This window comes from Gallinula chloropus, assembly GCF_964237585.1.
Source record: "Gallinula chloropus genome assembly, chromosome: 3".
Lineage (NCBI taxonomy): Eukaryota > Metazoa > Chordata > Aves > Gruiformes > Rallidae > Gallinula > Gallinula chloropus.
Window position 1 is genome coordinate 983,228 of NC_140087.1, and position 27,618 is coordinate 1,010,845.

Below are 27,618 nucleotides of genomic sequence, written 5' to 3' on the forward strand. Positions count from 1 at the left end.
CAGATAATTAAAAGAGGCTTTTTTCAAATATACATTTGAAAGTATCTAAAAGCATCCATTTTTTAATATTTGTCTGTCATTGGAAGGGAAAGGATCAATGAGAAAAATCGGACTTGTCTGCAGTGATAAAAGGAAGGGCACAGTGGCTGCTCAGCTTTATCTGAAGCGAGTATCATTCCACTTTGGAGTCATGACATGTACCTGCTGAAACACGCACCGGAGCGGCTGGGCTTCATCAGTACAAAATAAACTCCTCCTGTGCAAGTATCTCAGCATTATTCCTCATGAGCCATTTACACCCATTCATATTCTCAGTAAAAAAGAAACAGAAAGGAAAACTCCTCAAAGAAATACTTTTTGTCTTTGAACAACCCGACTAGATTTTCCATCGTGGCAATTTACAACTGCTCATCTGGAGATCCAGAGTCCACACAACTCTTCCAGGTACTGTTAGAGTTGTGCCTGTCGTCAAACAGTTCCTTTTTAATTTTCATGCGGATTTCAGGACTGGATAACAGCTCCTTTATCTGACTCAGTCTGGATAACAGGGCCTGTGTTTCTCTGTGCAAAGCTTCCTTTACTAACTCTGCTTCATGGCTCTTTCCTAGAGGAAAAGAACAATATAATACATTTTATAACAACTCGCGTCATTTAGAGTCATTACTGTATGGCGACAAAAAGCTCAGATCTGGTTTGGGCAGTCTTAATTCTTGCCCTTTTGCCCATATTGATTTATAAAAAGGTGCTTTGTCAAAAAAATATAATTTACATCAACAAATGCTACCAAAGAGTAAAGAGTACAGCGTCACACCTAAGAGAAACTCCTGCCACACTACATACTGTGTAATAGTATCTCTGACGAATAGCTGTAGTGGTAATTTTTAGCTTGGGGTTGACTGCTGTTGACTAGGAAACAGCACGTGCTCCAGCCTGGAGTGAGCAGCCCTGCGGCAGTGCCAAACCCTCGGGCTGAGGGCATCGCTTCCACGTATGGCACGGCCCCTTCCATGGCCATTCGCGACAATCCCAGAGGCAAACGCAAAGGATTCAGTTTCTCTTCAAAAGCAAGGAAGGGACTCTTGGTATCAAGAGCCGGTGAAGGCTGGAGCCACCTGCTTCACCACTCCTGTCTCTACTCCACTGTCCATCCCTCCCAGCGTTCAGCGGGTTTTCAGCCGTGCAGGCGCTTATGAGACCGGCAGACAGTGTCCTTCGACTCAGAGCAAACTTTGGATAAGAGCCTCACAAAGCAGACGGCCCGTCACCCAGCACCACTTAGCAAATTTCCGCGGGGAGCTGGGGCATGTTCTTGTGGTTATTCTTGGTGGGATGTTTGCTCCCGGGCTTCTCGCGCTGCCTTCACTTGCTGTGGTCATTGTCGCTCTCGCTCTTACTGCCGCCTGTGGCCTCTTCAGTCTTCACGGGGCTCCCATCCGCCTGCTTGGCTTTGTTTTGCGTTTCCTCCAGGTACTGCTGCACGGCCTTCAGCACCGCGTTCTCCACCAGCCTCTTGCTGAGGCTCACCAGCTCCGCATCGTCCGGCTCCGCTGCATGTTTTTCACCTACAAGAGAAGGAGTTCATTGCCACCGAAAGACAGCAGCTGCAACTGTACCAGGAGCCTCTGGCTGGGCTGCATTTTAAGTTACTAGCTGCCTCTTCCTTACAGTAAAATGGTATTTCCCCCTCCTGAAGCTCTGACTCAAAAGCGTTTCAGGAAGGTGAAGCACAGTGTGTCAGAGTGAAAATGTTTCACTGCTCACCTTTACTGTAAGGCTCCAGAGAAAGTCACTGCCTAACACAATGAGCTCCCACTCAGCCCAGTAGAGAGAGGCTGTAACTCCAAATTCCTCTGGCCAACACCCACCTGTGCCACCCAGGCACACAGTGAAGAACACGGCACAGGAATTGAACTTTTAGCAGCACAGACCCTCTTTCGTGATTTTGCTTAACAAACCTACAATATTCTACCTACGTATTCACTGCTTGTACTGTGTTTCTCATGTGAAAAGTAACTGAAATACCCTACACACAGGTTAGAAATTTTTTCCTAAGCATAACGTAAACGTTGAAGAAAACCCCACAGGCTCCCTCCCTGCCTCTCTTCTGTCTTCCAACCTAAAGCCCTGACACTGAAGGAATGCAAGTTCCAGCTGTCTATTCTTAGACATCTGCTGATACAAGCAACAAGCTGGCATTTTTTTGTGTTAAGAGTTCACATGAATAAACATCCACAACGAAATAACCCCATGTGCAGTGAGGGTTCTCATACATCACTGCACGTGTTTCAAAACTGTACTTTTCCATTAATCACTTTCCTAACAAACTGTATAGCCTACTACAGCACCCTCCTTTCATGAAGGATGCAACCCAGGAGAAGCAGGTATTTTATCGTCCCATTTCCACTGGCCATGTAGTTCATCACTCAGCAATATCCTGTGCTAGGTACATCGCTGTTTCCCCCATCTGTATTTAAAGGCCATATTTTAAACGTCCTTCTCTGTAGTTAGCATTCTGCAACCAGCAATAAGAGACTGCTTAGTCACACACATCTGGTGAAAGAGATACTATTGTATGCTCTCAGCACAAAGCTCTGTACTGTTCAATTATCTAAATTTGCTCTTTTTCATATATGTAAATTTATTCAAGTTTGCCAGCACATCTAGATTATAGTTATAAAAGATTTTTATTAGTCTTCCTAGCGGATGGCACAACCCAGGGGTGATTGCACTGATAAAACATAATTCATACGGAGAAGCGAGGGGGAGAAGTAAACAAAACCCTTCATTTTGAGTGGCAGAGCCTTTATTAGCTCTCAGGAACAGCATCCTGCTCTGGAACTGCAAGACAGACCAAACCCTTCCACGTCTGGGCCTCCACAGCACTGCTGCTGTGGGGAAGGAAGAACTACTGTTTCCAGCTGAAGAGCCATCACACTGGGCTTGGGCAAAGCGTTTCATGGCATTTTGGAAAAAGTTTGGAAAAATACTCTGAAAAGGATTTTAAAGGGCAGCTATGGGAACAGCTTTGGTTAAAACATAACTTAAAAAATACAGGAAACCTTTGCAAATAGGCTTAGCATTTCCCAGAAGAAACCTTTTAGCTTAATATGCAAGTCCAAGGGAGGCACAGGCACTATTCCCAAACCCACTCAAACAGCTACATACTTCATGCTCTAAAGCCCACTGCTTACCATGTTCCTTTCCTGTTTGTAAATCCTGGGCTTAAGCCTATCATTCAACTTACTTAAAGGAGAGGCTTAATTCAGGCTCTTATCTCACAGGAGACCTAAGGTATATATGAGCAGCATTTCTTCCCAGCTTTTATCAAGCGATCCCACATGCTCCTTTGAATGCAGCCCCTGGATTCCCAATTTCCTTTGCTTTGATTAAGGGTGCTCGACAAAATGGTTTGGTTGTCCCAGCCTATTTATTCACTAGAAAAAATAACACTGTTGTTTCCAGCTGGAGAGTTTCTTATTCTCCAGAATTGCTAGCAAATCACAGAAATTGTTACTCAGGCAGCTCTAAATGATCTGTCCACAGAACTCTGGAGAAAAATGGGTGTGAAATATGGTGCTCCACTACTAGACCCTGCAGTACTTAATATGCAGAGTATGACTAATTAATCACAGAGGCCTCCAGATACCACAAAACAGTAGTGATTATGTTTTCCAGAATGTAATTTTACTTGCAGTATGTTATGGATTATTCTTACAGGACAGAGCTCTTCTCTCTTTAATAATTTTCTGCAAAGCAGTTCTCATTTACATATATATGTATAAAATCCATGTATCTACTAGTGCATTTAAAACTTCAAAGTGAGTAGATGGCTCGCTGTGCAAGCAATTTCTGAAGCAGGAAAAGAGTCAGACTACTTAAAACAAGCCTTATAGAAGCACAGTTTATATAGCTGCAGAGGAATGCTTTGGGGTTCTTTTGTTGTTTGCTTGGTTTTAATATTTTGAGACCCTCGTGGCTCATCAACAGCCTGGAGGGTACAGCACCTCCCACGCGAGCTCTGCGCTCCCACTGGGACAACACACAGGGCCCTGACTGATGGGTGAAGGTGAACGCGCATCCCCGCGCCCTTGGGTTTATCTGTCTGGCCACCTTGGTGGACTGGCACATGGGGCTGTATGATTCACCCACGCCCTGTTTATATTCTCAGGCTCCCTAAATAGCAGTTGTGCTCGTGTCTGTGCAATGCACAGAGGTTCACTGGCAAGGAACTTGTACGCTATTGCATCATGACTGCTGACAAAAAGAAATAGGTCACATAATTGTAACAACGGGTATTGATCAGCTGTATTTACTTGAATATTTAACACACACATGACCTGTTTCTCTCTCTCTCTCTCTCTCTCTCTCCATGCTGCATCTGATCCTTGCCTGCTTCTCAGATGTATACAATTGCTTTGTGGCAGGCAAACGCTCCCTTGTGTAGACTTGCCTCACATTATAGGAGTTATCAGAGTGTCAGTGAAAAGACATTCTAGATATGAATGTTTTAGATTTAAAAGGGAGCTTTCAAAACTCAGAGCTGCTTTGTTAGTAGACTCCGTTCTGAAAAGGGAACAGATACACCACGTGCACTGCCTTTGCATCTGTGCTGTGCCTCTCAGTATGGGCCGGGCCACTACTTCAGTTCTGTGCCTGTGAATTAAAACTTTCACTGCTGCCTTCTGCATGTAGCTCAGATGAAAACCCCCTTTCACTCTGTTTATCTCAGAATTCCCTTATAATTTTCAAAAGATGAAAACAAATTCATACTGTCTGACTGCACCTCAGCGCATTCACACTAAGCAGTGCTTTTCACTGCTGAGACTGCAGTATGCCTTTTGTCCTGAAATGACCACCAATTTTCACAACTATCAGCTCCACAGAATTACTCAAAAGGGGCTTTATGATCCTGCAGCGTGCTGCTAGCAGTTGTGGAAACGAACCAGAGCCCTGCAACCAAATGCGAGTTTGGATTCCAATTCCCTGCTGTACCTCTCTACTGGACTTAGGTTTACTCTCCACGTCTACAACCCCTTATGCTTTACAAAACCACACTCAGGATTTTGAAATGCCACATGGGAACAAACCAGATTTAGTGGTCCCTGCGCGGCACTGGTCCCTGCATGGTCCTGACACAGCCTGGGTTAGAGTCCATGCGGGTACCTCGGATGTGGCGGGAGGCAGGGCAGTTACTTGGATCCCTCTCCTGTCCACACCACCAGTCCATTTTTTGGTGAAGGAACCAGCAGTGAATCTCTCTGACAGGAAAAGCCAGTTTTACAACCTTTCACCAGCTACACTCCAAGACAATGTTCTGGAACCCTTGCCTCATGGCTTCAACACACTGGGTTTCATTGTTCATTCCAAGAACCTTTCATCACCACGATATTATGTCAACACGGGGCGAATTCTAAAGGAGACCCTTGGTATTTTGAACAGGTGACCGAGACCAGCTGGGAAGTCTGCACCCTGGCAGCAGAGGTTAGTCTGTGCCCAGGGTAGGGCTGTGGTAATAGCCTCCTTCTAACCTGTGGTTTATCAGATTTCTAATGCTGTTTCTACAGTATCTAGAAACAAAAGAAAGCCATGAGGGACTCGTGCAATCTTTCCATACCTAATCATTACGAAATTCCTTCTGAATGCTGGAATGCTTCATTTTGTTACTTCCACTGTGCCTCTCACTGACACCAAGAGGGTGAGCCGAGTCACTGTAGCAAATGCTCAAAGCTTTCACCACGAGATTCCCTTTCTATGGTAACTTCTACATGATTACAACTCATAATCCATCATTATAAGACAATTATTACCCCTTCCCTATGGGCACAAAAAGTTTTGCTGGTGTGTAGTATAGTGGATTGAAAGGAAGGAGACAACCACCCAAACGACTGACCGACTGAGAAACCTTCAGCAGACGACCAGTGGTTTCCGCATGAGGTGGGGTTAGGGAAAACAAAGGCTGATAAAACAAATGCCTGACTGGCTTCAGTGTGTGAATTCAAACGGGGTGTGATGTCAGTGGTTGTGCTTTAACATGGTTCCCTACCTCTCCGCTACCAAGAAAAGACCTAAGCGTGAAGACACCACTTACAGCCACCCACCCTGCCCCGGCAGATGTGGACTGTGGCAAGGCCACAGCCTGGGGAACACACCTCGTCTTTGCTAGGTGACACCTCTGTGTCTGCAGAATCTGACTAAAAAGTAAATTAACTCTCACTGGTTTCGGTAGGAATCAGGTGAGGTTCCCACACTTACAGACTGAACTGCAATGTTCTACGCGTCAGGCCAACACGCTGCACGTTTTCTCTCCTGAGGACTTCCAGGTACATTTGGTTGGCCACATATAAGCAGAACTATAGCTTAGAGAAACGCCATTCCCTCCCACTGTACAAAACCAGTGAGTCCACAGTCCACAATAAATTGAGTGAGGTATAACCAGCCACCAGACCACATGCTTCCCACCCTTGCGACAGACTGAGCATGAGCCAGCACATTCCAGATCATGATTTTGAGGTAATGAACACAAACAGGAGCATGTGCCCGTATCTAATCAACGCAATAATCGCAGACAGGAAAGCCACAGCTCTGAGCATTTCCTTGTTAATTAGGATGGGCTCCCATGAAATGTCTCTTGAGTGGTCACTTAAGGAATTGGCACAAATAAAGTTCTGAGAGGAAGGGTGAAACTGCAGTATTATGAGATGATGGTGATGACTTGTGTTGCTGGACATTCCCATCTGATGGTAAGCAGCATGTATAATTTAGCTTTCCTCTTGAAAATCTAAAACTTCTTTGGTTTTTCATATCTTGTTTTGTAAATACAGGACTGTGTAACAAGGCAGCACAGGCCCTATCAATCTGTCTTTCGTGCTGAACAGGATTCTAGATTGCTGGAAAGATTTTTTTTTACTTTGATTTGGCCCACCATGGAATAAACCCTACAAAAATAGGAATTTCTAGTGAAAAGGAAATAAAGGGTGTTGCAGCTATTCAGGGAAAATGGTGCTTTTGCCAGTTTCAGTGACGACAGCAGGAAAACCTGCTGTTCCCTTCGAGCTTGGTGAACGTGGCAGAACTTCACATTGTTTCAGACAAAAACCTCTGAAAAGCAGTGAAAAATTTCTGACCATCTCTACCTGTAAGTGGAGAACTGGATGTGCTCTGCTAGACCTGCTGTTCCTTCTCCAAGCACTGAAGGATGCAATGCCACAGGGACAAGCCTTTAAAAAAAGGTTACTGAGACTCCACTCACAGCACACCGGGAGTTCTGTTCTGTCTCTTGGGGGGTTTTCCCTATTAAAAAAGAGACCTGCTGACAGAGAAATTTCCTGACTCCCTTGATGTAGTTTAATGCTTAAACTTAATGCATTTATACTAAGCCTAGCGTAACAGGAAGCAAAGGTAACATAATGGCTGAGGGAAAGATGATGGCATAAAAAGCTGTGTGTTTTACCTGATTCTCTCACCGATACTCAGGTAGAGAAAACACCCCAAGTCTCAGAAGTGGTTTTACATGACCACAGGAATATCCACAGTGCACACTGACAACAGGAGAACCAAAATGTCCAGGCTGAATGATTCGTGTCCCCTCACCATCCACAGCATCACCGGGTGCCGGCAGCTCAGTGAAGAGGAGCTGCCTAGGAGATCGGGGCTAGCAGGGCTAGCTGGGGAGCTACTTCTTCCTCCAGGATGCAGCCAAGGATGAGTCTCCCACTCTTTTCAGAGCCCAAGGGAGGGACCAGCCTTCCCTGCTTCCCAGGGAAAAACCGAATTCTGGAACAGGTTACACCCGGCAGACCCTGATCTTCAGTGACCTTCCAGAATTAATTCTGAGAATGTAACGTGCTGTGGAAGACAGCATAGGTGGTTCTCTCATCAGCCTTGGTGGCCAGTGACCACAGACAAAGCTGGATGGTCTTGAAGGCAGAAAATCACCCAGCCACATCACTGAGCGGAGTGGCATGCACACGCAAGAAGTGCAGCAGCTAACCAAAACAGGATATACACAGATTTTAATTGCCAAAGTCTAAACGTGCTGCCAAATCCTAAAAGTCCCTGCTTATGAACCAGTAAAACATGAAAATCAAATGTTTACTCACAAGTGTGATAAGGGAAGTCATTTAATATACATTCACCTCTCGTTGCTCTTTCCTATCATCCTTATATCCTCTATAAACTTAAATTCCTTTTCTTTACGGCTCATCTGTTACTATACAGCTTCCAATTGGACACTATTTTGGCTGAGATCTCTTCATGCTATTGTCAAGCAGGCTATAAAAAGCAACTTTTTTCTGGACTAAGACAGATATTAAACAAATGTTAATAACTGAATCTCAACAAGCTGATCCTATGTTGTTGCTCCTCCTGAGCTCAGAAAAAGACTCCATACAAAGTCATGCTATCAAATACTCTCTCACATAGAATGTGTCCTTCAGGGAAAGAAATTTTGAACATATTTGTAAACTATGGAGAAGAAAAGTCACATTTTAATCAACATGCATTTTCATTTAATTATTTCAATTGCGGCAGCATGCAAATTGTGAAACACAGCTGCATACCACTGGAAATGCAAAAGGAAGACGAAATCTTGCCCCAAAAAAAGATGAAGATATAAGTTTAAATGCAATTCAAAAGGATGTCCAACAGTGTCCATAAAATACTGTAATAAGGTGCAGTTGTTATGGGAAAATGTCATTTGCAAGGTGCTTTTACCAACACTGTGATCTTACTTAATTAGCCCTTCAATCTGACGGAAGGTTAGAGCCACCTTTTTTGGTCGAAGCACCTTAGATAAGCTTGAACTGGTATTGTAACTACATCCTAAGGCTGTCAAGACAGGTGGGTATAATGCCTTTCCCCAGGATGTTGCATGAAGGAACTGAACACAGTTCATCAGCTTCTTGGGTAAGCCATGAAGCTGTGTGTTTCTGAACAAACAGTAGTGTTGCTGTTCTTCATCCCATGGATCAAGCCGACAGAACCTGACCGAATCTGTAAACAGCTTTGGAGAATCCAATGCACCACCCTCAATTCAATCTGAATGTCCTTGAAAAAAAATCACAAGCCAAGGAGTACTCCTCATGGCATTTCCTATCTTAATTCCCTTTACCTGTTATATATTTTGACTTAAGTGTTTAGCATTATTCTTTATTTCCTTCCTTTTGCTTGCCACATAACCTCGACTTTAAATGTGCTTTTTTAAAGCTAGAATTTGACGTAAGTTTTCAGTCTGGTTGTGCGAGATGTAGCTGTATAAATGCTCCCTGCTCTACCATCTACAGGCTTATGAAAGGTTTGTAAATATGAAATCTGGTTTTGACACTTGAAAAGATTAGCTTCTAGAAGTTTAGACTTTGCTTTAATTGTTATGGCTCTAAACCCATAAAACTACCTTCAGGATAAGCTCCTCCCCAACTTTAACCCCTCTCTGAAAGCCCAACCACACACACTTGTGAGAACAGAGTCTTGATGTCCAACCAAAAACACTCAGGGAAGAAACCAAATTCAGACAACAGGTCTGGTCGTAACAAACTGCTCTCTGTCACGGGGGTTTGGGTCACCTCAGCCATATGCAGTGAGAGTGAGTAGCTGTAGAGTTGGAAAGCTGAAGGTATGACTACAGTTCACAGTCCAATTCATGGAAACCTAACGCTTGTTGCTAGAGCACAGTGCAAGGAGGGATCACTTCATGAAATCTGCGGAGGTAAAACCCCTGAAGTATCACCATGGCACAAAACTAAAGTTAATGCAGCCAATCCTTCACATAAAACATACAGACTTCATGAACAGTGCATATATCACTGTTAGAAATTAAGACTGAGTCCCAGTGGTTTTAAACCAGCGGGTCTTACTTTCACATCCTTCTATGCTAAACATCAGTAAGTTGTAAGAGCATTTTCTTCATGAAACAACACAAAATGCCTGAAGAACATGCCCAACATTTCCATGACCAACAGCAGCATTTCTTTCATAAGAATAATTCCCTACAGCTCTTCCACTGCACTCTAGACAAGGATTAATTCCCTTTCTTACCCCATATTTGTACTTCCTGAAACTCAGGGAGTCAAAGCCTACTCTGCAGCACTTCAATGAAATCAATCCAGAAAAATACAGCTGCTATGCCAAAAGCTCATACAACTTTTACCAACTTACATTCTGTACTATAAAAGATCAGCCAGCACCACGCCTTAAAATCAGTGGTTTTCTTTCCACTCCTTTTGACATTCAGAAATTGTACCTTTACCTACACAGCATACACAATTCCATCCCTTCCTCTTCAGCATCCTAGTAATTCTAATTCTGTCCCATTAACACCAGTGGAGAACTGCTTACTACACCTGCCGGTCTTCTGGTCCTCCTATCAGACTGAACAGTTCTCATTTGGAGTTTCATCTTTGTTTCTTTTGTTTTAAAGTAATATTTTTCTCAGTCTTTCTCCAGCTCAGAGTAAAAGAATAAAGGTTGGATATTCATGTATTTCTCTTCACTGTACTCAGAACCAACTGTGAAATGACAAGCAGGTATTTTTTCTCCACTCCAGTTGAACAGCAATGCATTTGATTTCATAGGTCCCTTTGCTTTTATGCTTTCCACATAGAAAAGTTTTTCCCACTTCCATGTTTGGCTACAGGGGCCAAGAAAAGTTCATGAGGAGAAGGAAAAAGAGGGACAACAGTTCTCCTCAACAGCAAATTGTATCATTCACGATTTTGAGATTTCCCAAGGTGGGGAAACGCATGGGATAGCTGTGTGGCACAGGGGGATGTGGTTTGAACTCCAAGAATGCAGGTATACACCTCGGAGGATTATGTGCTGTTACCACGTGGTACACCAGAAGCAGTAAGCTGGAGCACCTGAGAATTATCCTGTCCTCACAGCCTGGGTGCAGCACCATGCTGATCCAGATATGCTGCTGCTGCTGGAGGAGCTTCTACTTGGACACGTCGTACCACACAACGTGTTTTTGTCCAAAGTCTGATCTTGCAATCTCTTCTTATTTTGCGTCTTCTATCGAGATTATGGCTAAAAAAGGACCAAGGAAATGAAATTCACCTTTCAAAGCAAGATGATGCACTTCACCTGGAACAGAGTCGCTATTACTGCTCACTGGAACTGAAGCAGGCGTTACGGGCATTGCCTCCACCACCGGGGCTGCCTCACACCAAGTCCTCTCCCCTTTCTATACCTGCCCCTCCTTCCAAAGGTTTCAGTCTAATGACAACAGAGCACACACACAATGTGTGAGCTGGGCACGCAGGTGGGGGCAACAGAAAGCAACATCTATTTCATTGCATCAGAGGATCATCAGAGTTTCAAACCACAAAAACACTACACCAAATGTCGTTTTAATAAGAGCAAGGTAATCCCAGACTTTAGGAGGGCTTTCAATCACTAGGACTCACCTTAGTGAGGGGCTTATTTTGCAGAACTACAATAAACCTTTCATTCTGCACTGGAAAGACGTCTCACATTCTATTAACAATGTGTATATGGGAAGTAAAAGGGGAGCTGAGAGAAGTGAGGAAGAAAGGAGAGTCTTTTTGATTGCATTAGGCTGTGCTGGATGGTAATAGATTTTTAAGACAGAAAAAAAAAGTTACTCATTTGCTGATTCTCCTCAACCACTGTAAGTGCTGCTGAAAACATGCCTGGTGCTTAATACGTTTTTGTTCAATCCTCCTGCTTTGTACTAAAGTGGAAAATTGAATAAAATGCCATTTAAAAAATTACTGCTATGATGTGAAACAGAGTGAGTAACACAATAATAGACCATGGCATGAGACATTTCTCCTCTTAGCAAAAGGATACAAGTTCTCTGGTGAGAGCAAATGAATTATCCACGCCTGACGACTTTAACTTGCAGCAAAGGCCCCAAGTGCTTGGGTAAGTTCACCTAAGACTGGTGTATAATCAAGGGGATGAAGTCATCACCAGAAAAGATAAAGTTATTGGTGCACTTTGAAATTTTGGGGATAGAGATCCAGAGGAGATTTCCAATAAGGATCGAGTGATCTCTATACCAGTTTAGGACAGCAATTCCTAGGGCTCATGGGCTGAAGAGCCTGACAAGAGTTCAGCTGTGTATGTTAACACCAGAATTACAAGTCTAAAAGCACTGACTATTGTAGATGTTTGGCAGTGCCAAACCTGTCAAGGGTAGAGTGTATGTGTAGCTACTTACAGCCTAAGGACTTATTCTGTAGTCAAATGTTTATCAATTTAAAGTAAACAAATTTCAAACAATGTTTGTGGCCTCCAGTCCATTTTCCTTTTGTTAAGGCAGGATAATTTCCTGGCCCTTTCTCCATGTTACCTTCCATAGCACATACAACCCAACGCCCCAAACTCCTCTAAATCCCAGCCTCTTCTCTGAGTCCTTCAGTTCCAGCTTATGGAAACAAGAATCACTCAGTTCTCAGGAAAAGCAAAAATGATGAGGTGTGAAACCAGCGATAATGAGCTGCTAAAAAAGGTGCCCTTATGCCTGACTATTACACATTTCAAGGTATCCTATTTTCCACTTTGCCTATAATAATTCCACAAACAACAGATCAGCATCATCTAAAGGACAACCCCACACTGGACCAAGGACCTTTGTTTGCCTTGCTTGCTTTGTTTGTCTGCGTTAATCTGAAAATCTTAGCCACAACATTGCAAAACGTACAGCCTCTCTGCAGCCAGGCATCTGTCACTGACAGGAAGCTTTCCCTGAAATATACACAAAATGTTCTCTCTCCTCCTTGTTTCACATGATGCAACAGAAGTAATCTCGTGCTATCTTAGCAGCTGCTCAATCATGTTAACCAGTTCCTCCTCCTGCCTCCTGGCTCTGAACTTTTCTGTTGGTTTGGGTTTAGTCCCTACTCTCAGAGCACTCGGGCTGTCCCCAGGATGGAGCTCCACAGCTCCCCAGGCATCTTCAGCAGGCACAGCCTGGGCTCCTCATTTCTGTCTGAGTACCAGCTTGTTTCAAAGAGTGCAATCCTTCCCCCAAACCTCTTCCTCTTCTGCTCTTCTTGAGCTTCAAGGACAAAAGTTGGACTGAAATTTCCAGCTACTGCAGCATCCATGCCATTTCTGCTAAAAAGCTGCAGGGCTGGGGGCACAGCATCCTGCTGGAGGTTTTTTTCCCTTTCCCATGGATGGACCTTTCCCACAGATGAAACCCGTTTCCCCACTTTTCCTAAAAGGAGTGAATACAGCACCCTGATCATTCCAGGTCAGTAAAGAAATGTCAAATTTGAGAATTACATTCTTTGTCCAGATTTTGTGTTCTGAAGACCTTTAATGAAATAATAAACTAAGTTCTCTTTCATAATTATATGGTATTTTAAAGACAGGCTGTGCAGTCCAATTTTATAATTCTTTAATATTTTAATGGTTTCTGGAATAAAGGTTAAAACATGCCTGCCTGCTTCCAGAAATACCACTCTCCATTAGAAAACAAAACACTCAATTAGCCAGCATTAAGCATCACGAATAAGACAGTACAAGAGCAAAAAACCCCACAGAACCGCCCGTATTTAAAACATCAGCTTAGGAGAAGCAGACAGCTACCACATTTCAGTGGAATATGTGGGAACACTTTCCCACTCCCAAGTGTGGTTATTCTGTGCCTGTAATAGGTGTGTTTTTCCATATGCTACAATTCCTACATGACAAGCAGCTCCACTTTAAGCTCACAGGGATTAGGTTACAGTAGGACTTGCCATACAGCAATACAATAGGTTGAAGCAAGTGAGTATCTAACTCGGGGTAGCTGTTCATATATAGTAACAGGGAATGGTATTTCATGTTTAGCGTGTCACCCTTCTCACTGGCTGCAATAGGGATTTGCTCATGCATCGCTTCTGAGCAGCGGAGGAGAATTCAGCTCTGGCTCTATGTTGCCACCAGACATAAAGCCACACAGTGGCACAAACAGCATCTCCCAAACCCGGTGTGTCAGGCAGAGGTACCTGGCTATGTGTACACAGGTGAGCTGCACACAGCAAGCATTTGTTCTTTGGCTACGAGACAAACTGTCAGAGAGCAGCTCAGATCCACCCTATCCATCTCTGCTAGCCCCTGACATGCGTGGCTGACCCAGCCTGCCTGCAGGGAACGGGCCTGGGCTGGTGCTCAGCGGCTGCTGCAGACCGTGCCCTCTGCCAGGGCCAGAACGGCGTCAGGGTCACGCATGGGCCAGGCTGTCCCAGCAGCCACACACAGCCTCGGGTCGCCCTTCGTGCAGTACACAGCAGTCCAAGACACGTAGCACGGTCTGCAGGGCCGGGGTGTGTGCACAGGTAGCAAGGCCAAGCAGCACGCTCAGCCAAATTCATGAGGCAGTTACTTCTGCAGTTCTCTGCTGGCAGGGGGTTCAACTTGTAGCTGCAAAGCAGTCCAGCACAAATGCAAACAGAAATGGGCACTAAGAGCAGTTTCAGAGAGCAATGCAGTAGTAGCTAGAGGACAGGGTTTGGCTCCTGACTGTAGCAAAGCTGTGGGAAAACCACAGCTTCCATTTCCTTTTCCACTACAATGAAGCCCTATTGATTTCATCTCCAGAAGTAAGGGAACGGGAAGATGAAATTCATACCTCAACTATCTAGACTTTACGATGCTTTCTGCTTTTCAGGGCGGGTCTGACAGCACTACAGAAAGCCTTGCTGCTCCCTCTGCTTCGAGTGCCAGGCGGCACAAGCTGCACGGGGAGCCGAGAGGCTCTGTGCCCATACACACAGAACTCAGCACTAACTGGGAGAGGGGTATGTGAAAATGTATATGAGGATAAGTACTAAGAGGATTCCCGTTCTACAGAATGAGGTATTTGGATGTTGTTCGCTGGGAATATGGGGCAGCTTTTAATAGTATCTGAGAGCAACAGCCTGCAATTTACCCTTTAGAAATCGATACAAACATAATGTTGTAGTCTTTGCTCAGTGAATAGTATGCTAGAGTCAGGCAAGCAGAGTTCCTCTGAGAACCCAGTCTTCATTTTGCTGTGGCAATGGCGTTACTAGGATAATCTGTAAATCATCTTAACAGCTTAAAAGACAGAGTATCTCATATCTAGCTGTATATGAGGTGAATACAAAACATATTTTCCACTAATGAGCAATAATGGTTAACCTGCATACTTATAAAAGCATGAGAAATCTAATACAACACTTCCTCTTCTTAAGTGGAACATCTGCATACAGGAATACCAGCGAAGTTAATCTCTTCAGTTCACCCAAGTCATGTTTATGTATGTTTACTTTCTCTTTTGCCCTTTATTCCCCCTTCCAAACCCAAAAGGATATGGGAAGACACACTGCTCCAGCAAGCCAGCGTAAATGCAGAAAATTTAAAAGTGATCTCACTGTCCTTCCAGGCTCACTCTGGTTTTAAGAAACCAGGTTGGAAGTCTCCTGCAAGAGCCACGGGAGCAGACTGCCTGTCTGAGTTTAACTGCCCAAGGTGCAGGAACAGTATTCTACCCATACTTACACAGAGGATTCCAGATGGAGCTGGCAAGTTGTTGGCTTGCCATCTGAACCAGTCTCTCTGGTATTATTTATAGAAGGTCTGCTTTTAAATGGGCGAGCTGACACTCCCACCCGTCCCCCGCAGCCCCGCGCTCCGGGGGCTGCCAGCGCCCTGTCACAGCCGTGACACTTGGCAGGCCGGGTCCTCACTGGGTACAAATCAGCACCACCCTGGCTCGCTGCTGCTCAGGGTTTCACTTGACATTTTCACTACCGCTTGATTCATGCCCCAGATAATCCGTCTCACTTTCATGGTTTCACTTGCATGTTTAGCAGAAATCCCTAAGCCCTGCTAGCCTGCTTCTGACTGAATACTCCAACTGGAGCACCTTTTAGACAGCTTCCAGGCACTGCAGTACTACACGGGACATTATTACTGCAATTATTCTTTCAATGAATACAACCATTACTAAAATTCCCAGTTCAGTTGCTGTACGTTGGATTTTTTTCTGAGACTTTATCACTACCAGAAAAGTATTGCATTTTTTTTATGATACAGAAATAAATTTGTGTATTCTCATTTGTTATTCTTACTTATGTCTTGTTGGCAGGAGTTAACTGTCAGTTACTTCCCCTTTACAAAAGATGAAAGGCTATTACCCAGTACAGTATATTTAAATGGAGTTATTAATTTCAACTCAAGTTTTGGTCCTAACTTTATGCTTATGACAAAACAAACTAATTGCCTTTGAAAGATCTGGCCTCATGAGAAATGGTATTCACCATTCTTTGGCCTGTGCTACGGTTTGGGGGTTTGTGCAGCAAGCAGCAGCTCGCTCTGGAGTATTAAATGCAATTTGCAGCTGTAATCTGCCACTGCAGCTGGTGGCCCACAGAATGCCCAGGGCTATTCAACTGCTCTCGCAGCAGAACTCACTCCTACTCAAAACCACCGTACAGCTTCCTTTTTCCTAGACCTCCATAATGGTTTGGATATATTCTCAGCCCCCCTGCCCCCCCAAGACAGGGCAAGGAAATGGCCCAAGGTGATGGAATTTAAACATGGTATCTATATAACCTAAGAAATACAGGGCTCAGTTCTACACCTACTGAAGTTTCCTGTCTCCCCAATCAATTTAACTGAAGGATCATCCATCTGCTCTGTAAAGAGATCAAGAAAATACTGCTTTTCCTTTGGATGCTGCTCTTCTATTCATGTGATTCCCTGAATGAAATACCTTCCAGAAACAATGAATAAGAAGTCTGGCTAACGTCACAGTTAGGCATTTCTCCACAGAAGCAAGTTTCCAGTGCATTACTTCTCCACATGGACTGCCTGACCTTGTAGCAAAGCATACTAAAAAGTTACTTAGCCCTACATTCTAAAATAGAGAGAAAAATCACGAAAACACATGACAGAAACAATTCAGTGCATCAATGTGCAGTACAACAAATATTTTAAGGAGGATCCCCCCTTGACAGAGGATTACTTTTTTCTTTCCTTTGCAGTGCGATACATACAATGGCAGCAATACTCCACGACCATCACCTCTTACTTCTTGGTTGTATTTCCAGCCTGAATAAAGTGCCTAACTGTGTCCTACCCAGCAGTGCACTTCTCACAGGCCCCCCCAGCAGCCTCTGTCAGTCGGACCAGCATGCCGACTAGTTCCAGCAGTGGTGACCTTTGCCTGGGCTCACCGAGGCCACAGGCTCAGTTCCCACAATCTGCAGAGAAGCCTCCAGCTGTAAACAAAAGTATTTTAATGCTGTTTCTCAGTGCTCAATGAAAAATCCCATAACAGAGCTATACACTGCAGTACTGACATGACTAAACTGTGAAGAATTGGCTCTGGTACAATTAGATGATTTTACCTAAAAATCCACAAATGGCTCATACAATGCCCTTCACAGCAGAAATGAGATGTAGACTTGCATCAGGTTGTTTCATGTTTCCATGGCTCTTAACATTCCCAGGCTGGCATTAACCAACCATCCCTTCTTTGCCAACAACCTGATTTCTGGAATTCTCAGAGACTTATGGTTTTGCAGATCAGAAGAGGACAGGGAAGCATACGGATATGAAGATGCCCTTCTTGTGAAATACAAGCATGATAAACGCTACTGCAGCTTGGAAGCTGGCCAGCCAATGAGAAGTACAGCTCTTTATGCTGTGGGGCAGCAGCCATATGAGGCAATGCAACTGGGAGGGATGGCAAAAAGGAGATATGTAGCCCATACACCTCTTGGACATTTGCCCTTCCAACTACTCTTGCTGCAGCTCCTCAACAGCATTGGACTACAGCCATGCAAGTCCTTCTTGTTCTCTCCATCTGAGTCCAGGGTAGGTACATAGACACCATTTCACTGTCTTGAGAAAACTGAACTTAGCAGGAAGGCTGACCCCTCTGACATCTACTTGATTTAATGTTTGATCCACAAGTATCAGTGGAGCAACCTGCACAGGACCAGAGCTTATTACTTTAGACAGAGTAAAATCTTGCACCAAGGGAGTAGTACAGTTTTGGTTTATCTCAACTTAAATATTACTAATAGACTCTGTTAAGAAAAATCCTGTTAACAGTCTCATCTGGTCAACGTACCCTCCTTTCCATGCACCAGGAAAGCTCCAGTTCCTTGCCACCTGAGCATCCTCTGCGGGCAGCAGGAAGCCAGCATCACCACATGTGCAGATGTTCACAAGGTATGGAGGCTGCCCAGTGCTTTGTACGACTGAGCCTGTGCACTGCTGAAGCAACAGGTGTACCGTGGAAGAAGTTGTGTCTAGGTGACACTTATCATCATCTGCCCAGGGTTTCTGAGGATTCCTTAATTCACTTCAAGCATGATTAGCTAGGTTAGCCAGCCAACAATGGAGAAGTGTTTAACCTCAATGGGGTGATTCTGCCCTAAAAGTGTCTACATAACCTGCTCTTCTATGCATCAGTGTATGCAGCATCCATCACCACTGCACCATCTGAGGATGGTGGCAGCAAGAGCTGTAATAGGACCAGCAACCTCTTCTGTCAGCAACCTCTTCTGTCAGCACTTTTGAACCTAGATGAGGATGGGTGTTTATGGCTGTAGAGCCATTATTGTTTTGCTTATCTAACAACTTCCAGTATAACAACATTGTTTCTACCAACTCCTATCTGTAACAAGTGAGGTTAATTAAATAGTACTGTGTATGGCCAGGTATTTCTTGCTAGAACTCACCATGAAAGAAGGCAGCTTGTAGCACAAAGCACAGGGTTACCAAAAGCGTGGCCAGTTTTCCCCTTGATGGTCTTACCAGGGAGGCTGGGATGCCAGAGATCACACAGCTCTTGCAAAGCAGGTAAAGGGACGTGCTCACAGTGACAGGGAAAGCGAAAGATTGGAGGAGGGAGCTGCCATCCTTTAGATGGATATAAAAAATAGGTATCACCCTCTCTCTTCCAGTGCGTTTGGTGCCCAATAAAGTACAGTAGAGGATGGCACACTTGGCCTCAATATGGGAAATAAACACAATTTCAACAGTGCAGGGGAAATTATGCAAATACTTCTGCAAAACACCACTCGTCATCCGAGAGCTGGGAAGGTCCTTACGTTTCCCACCTATGCAAAGTGATGCTCTGGCAATCACACTGCCCGTGAGATGGGCACTAAGCTATTTACCCTCACACACTTAGGCTAATGGACTGTCTGGATATATCAGACAGGAACAAACTGCCCCAAAATACATCCAGGAGGAAAGCTTTAAGAGGACATTAACCATCAGCACAGACAATTTCTGCGACTGGCTCCCAGTAGCATCAGTGGAAGACAGAGAACAACCAATCCATTGCAGTAACAGGATGCTGCACTGGGGACTGGCACAGCTCTCATCTTGCTGGGAGCTGGTTCTCTTCCAACACACTTTCTGAAAAGTGATCACTAAGTTTATTAAAATTCCCACTCCATCAACAAGGAATCAATCTTAGCAGCTTCATCTCTGTTTCAAAGTTTTTCATCAGGGTTGCTCCTTTTATTTCTCACCTTCTCCTCCTGAGATCACTAAGTGTTGGTACCTGTCTCATCATGAAACTAGTTACCTATACCAATTAGCTAGTCCTGGTCTCCTGCTTGTTCCAACTGAAACAAAATGAAATGCCTTGCTAAGTTCTCAGGGGTGATTCCTCAAGCCCTTTAATATAAATAAGTTTGGTAAAGGGCTTTGCTCAAGTTTCTCAGTGTATAGCTGTTGTGAACCACTGTGGTCCAAATTACTCCCAAATAAGGTCTTCCCCACATGCATCTGCATTTTATACAGAAGTGCAAGTTACATAAAGATCAGACTTTTAACCAAATTTACAATTTTCACTATTTTAGTAATAATAAATTAACTTGGACTTTTTGTTTTTTTAATTATTATTACGAACCAAAGAACTCCCTGTCTTTGCTCATGTTTCTTTCAGGAGAAAAAGCAGTTCTGCCATATGTATCTCTAAATAAAACATATAATAAACACTGCTGTTTCCCCCCACCCACCCATCAGTAACATAACCTAATAGCAAGGCAATCACATTTGACTTGATTAATCCCCAGAATTTCTAGTTGCAATTCCTTTTACACAAAACATCCTGCCGGGAGGGTGGAAGGGAGCCCAACAACTGCAGTCTAATAGATGACTGCTGCATACTTGTGAAATAGGAAAATATAGCCTAGTTTTAAAAATGGTAGAATTCTGTGCTTCAAAATTCTTTATACCCAAACAAAATCTGGTACAAAAATTAAATTTACTTTAATTTACTTCCATGGGCCATATATGCTGACAGGATTTAAATTTGGAGTTCCATATGTTTGTATTACACATGAAGAGAGGAAAAAACTGCATTTCACTTTTCAATTAAAAATCAAATACCACCTGAAATGGCCACAGATCAGACAGTGGAGGGAATTTAGCAACGTGTTCATACCATGTAGGACTATTTTCTAAAAGCAGTTATTAAATAAAAACCAAAACAAACTAAAATTGTAGAGACGTTTCAAGGGGACTGCCTAAAGATTCTATATGGACACAGAGAACATAATTTTACCCCCCCCCCCCCCACTTCACAGTCACCATTATATTTGTATTCTCCTTACTTCAAGATGACTATATTTCTCCATCTTTTGAGGCCACAAATAGGCATCCACTGCTGAAGGGGTTTTTTTAAATCTTCTTCCTCCTCTTTAAAAGCTGTTCTTCTGTCATTCCCTCCTGGATACCTTGCAATGAAGCTGAACTTAACAGTTCATATAAATCCCCTGTTCTCTCTCCCAGTCTTTCCTTAAGTCTCTGCTTTCTCTTTGTCTTCACTGATATGTATGGTTTTTCTAGCAGTGTAGCCTCATTACTGGGTGAAGTGAATGGATATACAAGTAGGGATACTCATGATTCACAAACACTTTAATACAGTGTCAAAGACAGTCTTGGTTACCATCAGGCCTTGGTTAGGCCTCTAGCTTCGATCATCACACCTAATATGGCTGGTTGCAGGAGAGGGAAGATTTGTGTAACTTTCAACTTTGACAAGTATTGACCATTTCATTTTGCTTGGTACCAGTACATTTCCTTTCTTCCAGTAGAGAACAGAAGCCATGTCAGCAGCCTAAGCACAGGCACTTGGAAATTTTCTGAGTGAAAAAGCCAAGCAATACCCAGTTGTTACTCAAAATGCAGAAATGTACCTTTCCTTCACACTACTTGTTTTTTTCATACACATCACACACCTCCTCATCTGTGTACATCTTGTGTGTATGAGTGAGTGTGTGCACAGGGGTGAAGAAACAGGGTTACACAGGGAGACCGGCAAGGCAGGAAGGATGTAAGCACTGGAGAACAGAGTGTACACAGGACTCAGCAAGCTCAGCTGACAAGTGTCTGTTTTCACGTTTAGGGAAGAAGAGGAGGAAAGGGTGGCAGTGTCTTTACAGTACCGCAGCAGGTATTGCTTTGAGCAGCTACGGGTTAAAACCTCACAGAACAGAAATGAAAAGGACACACAACCTGCAGGACAGGGAGCTGCTGGTATTGGAAATGAGTTACACAGCCTGGCAAATGTACAAGGGCTGTTTAACAAGGGGGCCTGACTCGCTGTTTGTGGTAGGCAAACCTGTCCTGTCTCATGTCAGAAAGCCAGACAATGCATCTTTTATGTGGCTACAGTGCAGGTGCCAGGTCCTCAGTGATAACTACCAACAGACTGCGAATCTGACCGAGGCACTGATCTGCAAATGTAACTTTCAAACTGCTGCATTTCATTCGCTGAACTTCCCTTTACCCTCAAAACCCAGTCCCTAGTTGGGAACAGTTGGGCAATCTGTGGCCAGGCCCAGAAGGCGAGACTCGGCCTGGCCGTGTGCCGGAGCCTGCCTGGTCCCTGTGCACAGGTTCGCAGCCCCAGGCCCAGTGCTCATTTACTGACTTCCACAGCTATTTGCATGTGTTATATTCAATATGCACCCTAAGTAATAGTGTATAACAGCTATCAAACAACAAATTAAATGCTTCATCTCGTTAAATCACAACACAGAAAGTGCTCAGGCTCTGCCCTCTCGGGTTGTGAATCACGTCTTTCACAATGCAAATAAGTTTCATGTGTTATTTTGATGTGACCAACCTTATTTCACATCAGTATTTATCTGGCACCAGAATTTTGCATGCAATTCAGTACTTAATAGCCTTTTAAAATAGTTTTCAGCCAGCACAACAAAGGCTCTCACCCTTGGTTTCCTATCAGGTAGCAAATGGACTAAATCACACACAGCGAAAACGAAGTGTAACAATGCTTGTTTTGTAAAACGCCTGGTTTATGCCACATTAAGAAGTGTCACACTATGAAATTAAAAAGAAAAAACAAAAACAAACCCACAAACAAATTTAGAGCAAATAAGCTGCCAATGAAATAATTTCAGAAAGCATTTAAAGATCATTCAAGATAATTTCCAAAATGAAAAAGCACTTACTTAGCATTGACACAAGCAAATCAATATGAGGTCTAACTCCAGAGTTATCATCCAGGGAAATCCTTCATGATCTCAGAAATATGAGGAATTGTTGACTCTATGCCAGTGTTTTTTGGACTACACACTCTTGCAAAAGCCCCTCCTTAAACATAGCAAACCAAATTCTGAAACCCCCACCAACTTAATTGGAATATAATCACAGGATCACAGAATGGCAGGGGTTGGAAGGGACCTGAAGAGATCATCGGGTCCAACCCCCCTGCCAAAGCAGGTTCCCTAGGACATATCACATGGAGAGAAAAATAATGGGAGAGCTTTATTTTGTGTGGTTCTGTTGGGTTTTTTTAAAAACCAAAAACACCCAACCGATTTTTACTCTAAGAGATTTAATTTATAAAAAAAAGTCTTTGTAAGTTTTATCAAAATTTTCACAACCTTTGAAACTATCATTTCCATTCACAACCACAATTTCCTTCAAGGAACTTCTTACAGGAACCTGAGTGACCTTTTGCACAAGATCAGAATAATAATATCGATATGGTTTCATTTTATGTACCTAAAACCAAATTTAAAAACTAGTTAAGCCACTGGTTATATAAAATGGGTTACCTGGTAAAGGAATCCATATAGGATAGGTAAAAGCAGCACTTGGTGATGCTGAACCAGGTGTCTGCATCCCTGTAGAAAGCTCCCAGCCTTACAGTGGCGACATGATAGTTCACTGAGACAACTGAAAAAACAGGTTGTGAAGGTCCTACATGCCTACGTTGTAACAGCTTCTACTCAAGCTTTACTTGTCTGGCAAGCAGTGATTGAAGACAAATAGTTCTTTCCTTCCCTTCTCTGCAGAATACCCTGGCTCTCCAGCGTACATTCTGGGAATGGATTTCTATCAAGTGTGGCAGAAAAAACTGTTTAATTAGATAGTGCTCAGTAAACTAAATTGTGTTTGATGGCATGGCTAATAAAGTTTTTCACAAAATACGTATTTAAGCTGTAAAGATCCTTGCCAGAAGAAATTAGAGATACTAGAGGTTTTTGTGGACTCCAGAGATGACTGGAAAAAATTCTTGGAAGAAAAATGTATTAAAGACTTTCTACTATCAAGGATGCCGTGCCACTTCACTAAGTCCAACAGGCTTTAACTGCTGCATCACTGCAGCTGTATTTTGAGGAAACACCTTCTTATACCAGTCCTTAGGCACCCCATGATACTGGGGAAAGGGATCTTATAACTAGTTCAGAACAACCACTCTTATCACCTTGCCATAAGCATAAAGCTTGGCTAAATGTCTTCCAAAGTTATACTTGTATTGTAAGAGAGTAGAGAGGGATGTGAAATACCTACTGTGCGAGGATACAAGATGTAAGCAAGTGTCTGTTCAAACTCAGTAACACAAATTAGCTTCCACTTGACATTACTTTGGTGCATTTCAGTCTCAGGCATCTCTTAATTTCTAAGGTTAAATGTCTCTTTTTTTTTTAACCAATGCAGGTTAGGCAGTAGGCTGAAGCTAAAGTCAGTTCAGACTTGATGTGATGTGAAATCGATCTAAATTCAAATTTTAAAAAGCATGCCATGAAAGCAGAGCACTTTCACCTCACTCCACACAATTATGTACTACGTAACAGAGAACACAATCTACAACACCTTAGAAACTACACTACACATGAAATGGAAACATCTACTTCCTGAGTAAGTAACCAACTCTCAGCAATTCCGTAACTGGCATCTGTAGCCTGTGTGTAACTTGAGGTGCCTCAGCTGAAACAAAACTCATAGGAAGACCACAATGAAGTTTGGACATTTCCATCTTCACTGTGACTGGGGGTCAAGCAGCATGGTGAGCTGCTGTTTACTCCAAGTGCTTGCATTTATTTAATGGGGGTTTTTTGTTTGTATACAACAATCACATGTTCGTGATTTGCACCAGCATGTTTGCTAACCAGGCTAAGTTAGGGGCAATCAAAAGCCCAGGCTAATTTCCCACTGCAATTACTTTAAAGGCTATCATGATATATGACAAGAAAATGAAAAATGGATGTGAGAGTCATTCCTTCCTGCCTGCTTCGGGTGCCCAGGTTCAAACTGCCCATCAAGCTGGGGCACAGCCACGCCAGCCGGGCAGCAGCACTGCCTCCCACCGCCCAGAAGGACAAGCAGGTGTGGCAGAAGAGAGGGAGAGCACTGGGGAACCAGCTGGAAGGAAAGTCTTTTTCTCTTTTCCTCAGACTGTGCTGGGCTGAGAGAAAAGCCAATCACATCCACCGTCCATGTCATGTCCTTCCTCTGCCTTTCCCCTTTTAGGATGTCTCACTCTGTCTTACTCCCTCACGAACACTGCTGGTAAAACAGTGCTACATCTGGCTTTTTTACTCATTTCAGGCACTACCTCATCCATAGCCAGACACCCTGGCTTCAGATCCTCACTGTCCTAGAACTACATTATTTTCCCCTCCCTTACTCTCAGAGGTTTGTGCCACACCTTTCAGCTGCTACACACCCAAAGCCCACCTCTTTCCGGAGCCTCTGTGACTCTGCATGCAATGGCATCTCCCCAGTGATCTGACTGCAGGCAGTCTGAGGCTGTGCTGTGCTGAACGTTACGCTCCGCGGTGCGGTCCATTCACTCACAGCAGCACATATGAAGAAAGCTGGTGCATGACAGGTAATGCCAGAAGAAAAGTGAAGAAGCAGTGAAGTGAGGGGACCAAAAGAAGCAGGACACAGAAGAACGTGTCACTTTATTTTTCTGTACCTTTTTGTTCTGTGTCAAGAGAACAACCTTGGGAACAATTTGCATTTGCTGCCTGTCTCCACCTATTCTGTACTGAGAAGTGAGATGCATTACCTACTTGCTTTCCACATGAAGACATTCTGTACTGGCTACGTGATTTAAAAGTTTTGAAATACAAAAAATTCCCAGCCAGTTTCCCGTGCAAAATTTACATTTACCTTCACACCATGACCTGTGATGGAAAACCATTTTAACACAGCCAGCTCGTTTTTCTGGGGCCATCTTCTAGATCTCTTGCACTATTGGTGTACACGTCTTTTTAAAAAAATTGATGTTCTAAACTCTCCTTTTATTTATGCCCAGCCAGTTTCCTGAATAACACGAAGGAAATATAAACCAGATCAGAACAGTGAATTTTCTAGCCTGCGGCTAATGAATGATGTGACTTCAGTTACAACTGATTTCAGACACGACGTGTCAGAAATTTGGCTGCATCTTCCAGAAGAAAGGCTGAAAATATTTCACTGAGCTAAAAGTCAAGTGTAAATATTTTATTGTGTAATCAAACTCAGGACAAACATCATTTTCAAGCGCATAATTTAACAGAAACAACATTCCAGTCAAATCAGCCAGCTCAGCCCGGCGCGCCGCAGGACGGAGCAATCGGAACTGCCTCCTCTAATGCAACTGGCATTTACCCACCTACAAGCAGGACCAGGGCTGCGCACACTTGACAGCCACTCCAGGCACTACCAGATGGATGCATAAAGTGCAACTATCCCTTCACTCGGTCTGCTCAGGACTGCACATCCAAGCAGCACCCGAGGGAAAACAAACTCCGGACTCCCCTTCACCACCCAGCGCCACCGCCGGTCCCCGCTCTGCCTCACGGGCGCTGCCAACATCCAACCCTTCCCATGCCCTACTCGAAACCGCACCTGTGACAACCGCACTTGCTTCCTATCCTTTCCCAGCTTGCTCTCAACTGCACTTGCTGAAAGGGAAACAAGCCCGCTCGCTCCGGCTCCACTTGCTGAGAGAGACAGGCTGCCAGAACGCTCGTGGGGACAATCGGATACAACCGCTCGTCTCTATTGCAAAGAGACCTCAATCTGCTTAGCGGAAACGCGGCTCAACCGAGCCCCATGCTTTCCCTACGAAGCAATCGGCTAATTTTCCCGGAGGGGGAACCCAACCCCCGCGGCCCCGCGGCGCTCTCCCCCGCGGGCGGCGGCAGGCAGCGCCGCTGCCCACTTACTGATTTTCTCCTCCCCTCGGGAGAAGGGAAAGCAGCAGAGCTGGCCCATGGCATCTACCGCTGTATCTCCTGCCTCGTCCCCTCTGCGTGCACCTCACGCGGAAGCCGTAGATCGGGCTGCAGTCCGTGGAGAAATCGCTCGCTCTGCTCGAAGCGAGCCGGAGACCGGGAGTGCGCGGCAGGCCCCGCCTCCGCCCCCGCCCCACGCCGCTCGTCCCCGCTCCGGCCCCGGCCCGCGGGGCTGGGGGAGCCGCTCGCACCCTGGGCTTCCCTCTCTGCCAGGCGGTTTGTCTTAACAGACAACAGCCCGATCTTCTCTTTCCCGTTCTTCTGCCACGGGAGGGGTGGGCGCTGACAAAACCCAGGCACAATCTGGCCACGTTAAATAAGGCACCGGTGGCTTAAAAAGTGCAAGGGCGGCTGTCTGCCCTCTGCCGCCGCTGCTCCCTCCCACCTCGCTGAAGGGTGCCGAGAAAGAGGAGAAAACGTCATGAAGTAGATATTACTTCTTTCCTCCAGATGCCAAAATCAGGTTATAAGACTAGGAAAGCAAAGTAGCTGTTCGAGCCGCTGGAGTAGCGTCAGCCCCAGGAAGAGATGCTGAGACACCCACCGACTGGGATCCCTGCGCGGTTCGGTGGGGACTCGCTGCCCACTGCAGGAGTAACATAAGGCTGGTTGCCTGCCTTCACTCCACGTTACAGGCCTTCCCTCTCAACAAGGTGTGGGTGATGGAGGTCACCTGGTGGATGTAATAAACTTGGGCTTTTCTAAGGTAATAATAAACTACCAAGATACAACATCGGTAAACAGTGAGTTAGAGAGTAAAGATAAAAAATCAAAGGCAGGCCTTACAGGGATTAGTACTGGTCCCAACATTGCTCAATACAATCATTAATTACTTGAAAGTAAATAAGTAATTAAACACCTAAGAGTGCGAGTTTGGCATAGACAGTAAGGGAGGATAATAAATGAGCGCAGCCTGCAGTGGCTTTGGCAAACCGAGTCTATTCATCCAAAGTAGGTACATAAACCCAAATGTAAAGACATATATTTTGTTTAAGCATTCTTGCGCTCACCAGAACCACCCAGCTTCCTACCTACTTTTCATGTGGTTCATTGAATTTTTGAAGGAATTAGACAAAGACTGTCGGAGTGCTCACACGCTGTTAGCCATGAAAGCATCCTTGAAAGGTAAGTA

The 27,618-nt window shown here is 44.3% G+C and overlaps 1 protein-coding gene across 1 annotated transcript in view; it reads right to left on the reverse strand.

The window, feature by feature from the left end:
* Nucleotides 1-1,257: 1,257 nt before the first annotated feature.
* Nucleotides 1,258-27,618, reverse strand: part of AKAP7 (A-kinase anchoring protein 7) — an 87,032-nt gene continuing 60,671 nt past the window's right edge. The window contains exon 8 of the mRNA XM_084261813.1: nt 1,258-1,562. Within this exon, the coding sequence (XP_084117939.1) occupies nt 1,360-1,562 (203 nt within the window). The 3' untranslated portion in view covers nt 1,258-1,359. The remainder of the gene's footprint in view (nt 1,563-27,618) is intronic.